The 2,768-nt window shown below is 36.2% G+C and overlaps 1 protein-coding gene across 1 annotated transcript in view; it reads right to left on the minus strand.

The window, feature by feature from the left end:
• The window catches only part of abhd11 (abhydrolase domain containing 11), an 11,718-nt gene extending 9,064 nt beyond the window's left edge, over window positions 1-2,654 (minus strand). The window contains exons 1-2 of the mRNA XM_014016899.1: window positions 2,328-2,654; window positions 786-921 (exon numbers count right to left, since the gene is read on the minus strand). Of these exons, the coding sequence (XP_013872353.1) occupies window positions 786-921; window positions 2,328-2,455 (264 nt within the window). The 5' untranslated portion in view covers window positions 2,456-2,654. The remainder of the gene's footprint in view (window positions 1-785; window positions 922-2,327) is intronic.
• Between the last annotated feature and the right edge of the window lie 114 nt (window positions 2,655-2,768).

The raw sequence follows: 2,768 nt of genomic DNA on the forward strand, positions 1-2,768 counted from the left end.
ATAAAGTCATAATATTACGAGTATAAAGTCATAATATTACGAGTTTAAAGTCATAATATTATGAGAATAAAGTCATAATATTACGAGTTTAAAGTCATAATATTACGAGAATAATTTGTAATATTACGAGATTTAAGTCGTAATATGAGTTTAAAGTCATAATTACGAGAAAAAAAGTCATAATATTGTAGCCTTTACATGAAAAAGAATGCAGTTATCTCTGCATTAAAATGAGGAATGTTGAGCAACTTGTCAAGTTGTTCTTTAGTATTGCTTARATAAATAGTTAAWCTTTYAGCACATTAGCATCAAATTATCAGTAGCARGACTTGGAAATTGTGCAAAYGACTATAAACTGAAGCCRTWTTGTAATTAATTGACAGATTTAGTCATCACGTAGCTAATTTGGATGAAAGCATATTAATCTAACAGTGATCCAAGTCATCACGGACTACTTTATAAATACAGACACATGGCTGTGCACAGCAGGTGTGAGGAAAATAAGAAGGAAATGAGGAACGGGAAATTATGACTTTAATCTGTAATATTACAACTTTAATAATAAATAATAATAATAAAAACAATCTTGTTGTGTGGCCCTAATACTCCATTGTACAGCAGCGCACACAGCTGAGACGCTGTATCAAATGACGCCTGCATTCATTCCCCAAACTGCTTTTGTAGAAGAGCTATTGTCACACTGCTGTGAACAGACTTGAACATATAAAGACGGATTGTTGTAGATGTAACATCGGACGGGTGAGAAGTCTTCATCACTGCTTTACCTTTCGGCCTGTGCGCTGCACCAAGGACTTCGCTATGGAGTGGAAGTTAGATTTACTGCCAAAAAGGCCGTGCAGGAACACCAGGGGAGTGCTCTCTCCTTTCCCGTCGAAGACGTCGTAAGTCAGGTTCACAGGACTGGAGAGAGAAAAAAAAGAGAGACGTTGATTCATAATACTCCCTCGATAGCAGTAGTGAGAAGCCATGAAATAAAACACAAACTGATGAGACTCTCAGGGAACAGAAATACTTCAATTTAAAGTGAAGATGAATTACGAGAATGTCTTGTTTTTTTTTTTTTACTAACAGATGTATTTATTTATTTATTTATACAAATATGTATTTCACAAAGAAAACATATTTTTCAAAATTGAATATTTGCTTCCACCTGCTGGTGGAGCACAGGTCTTGTAARAAGATAAGCATTTATTTGGTGGAGTGATAATCAAATATGTTAATGTTAACTCTTTTACACATATTTTGCAGATATTTGTGTGGATTTCCCTATTTAACTATCACACCTGAGCCACAGTTTGCCTCCAGCATATTTTTACTATGCAAGTCTCATTTTCCTTAATTAATAAAGATCAAATATGTACACAGATTTGTATATAAAAATATAACATATCAATTATTTTAATGTCAGTGTTAGTTGAAACATTTGTCAGATCAGATGTGATTAAATCAGATGAGGTTTCAGTTTCTTTTCAGTCACTCTTCTATCTTTCCTTAAAATGTATTTGGTGTTTAAAATGTAAATAATAGAGAACATTACACATCTAATATTCAGTACATCCTGTCTGATGAATGCTCAGGTTATAACAAAGATGATCATGTTTAACTGGTTATTCATCAAAAATGTCAAGTGAATAACATTCAACCTTTGGTTTAAAATTGTTTTTAAATTGTTAGATGCCCATAAACAAAAAAGACAATAAAGTTGAATAGATAAATATATGATAATAGTAAATTGTTACATTAAAACGTCACTATGGTCTGATAAGCTAAGCTGATTACATTTCACAAGGCCACACGTCTCAAAAATCCCACAAATAACAGATTTTAAAACAAGATTACACATTTTTTGATTCTCTGCATGATAAAAACTCAGATACATAACACAGTTCAGCACATTAAAAATAAATTTTCCCTTCATCGAGCAGTAAAATATTTGACATCTGCGTGAATGTAGCTAAGATGCTAACTTGATGTAGGTTAACACAAAACATCTAAATTACTACAAAATAAAAAAATATATTTTGCTTCGTAGTTAAATAATATGAAACAAGTCATGTTTTCAGATGTAACCTTTACTTTAGAAGTGCAGCGGTCAGATTCAGATTAAATGTTTGCCACGCAGAGGTCTGAATGTCATTTATGTAAAGTTATCGGTAAACAACAATGATGCTAGCTGCAGCGRGTAAATAAGCCAGGCTTAGCATTAAAAACACCGGGGTGTCATTTCCATTCAGTATTATTAATTCACATACAKCTCAGGCTGATAGAGGTGCACCTGTTAGCCAAAAAAAAAGCTACAAGGATACCTGGAGGAGCTGGCCGTCCGAACCGGGAGAGCCACCCCACCGCACACATCCAGCTGTCCGGGGAGAAAACAGCACGRCGGCCGACCGCTCAGCAGTCCCGTCCGAAGCAGGCGACACAAAGCGCTCATGGTAGCATATGTTCCGTTACCGACAGGTCCACGAACACCATGTGGGTTTCACAGCGACTTCAATGACAGCGAGCACACTCAGAGAGTGCATCAGACAGAAGAGTAGCCGGAGGTCGAAACCTGAGAGCCTCCGTCTGTCAACAGCTGACGGTGCGTCATGACGTAAAGACGTACTGGCGTAATTTCCCCTGAATTCAGTCTGTCAGGCTCAGTGTTTAGGCTATACAATATTTCCCAAGCTTCTTTGATTTTGCACCACAAAAACCAGTCTCAGAGACACACACACACACACACACACACACACACACACACA

This window comes from Austrofundulus limnaeus, unplaced genomic scaffold (genome assembly GCF_001266775.1).
Source record: "Austrofundulus limnaeus strain Quisiro unplaced genomic scaffold, Austrofundulus_limnaeus-1.0 Scaffold157, whole genome shotgun sequence".
Classification (NCBI taxonomy): Eukaryota; Metazoa; Chordata; class Actinopteri; order Cyprinodontiformes; family Rivulidae; genus Austrofundulus; species Austrofundulus limnaeus.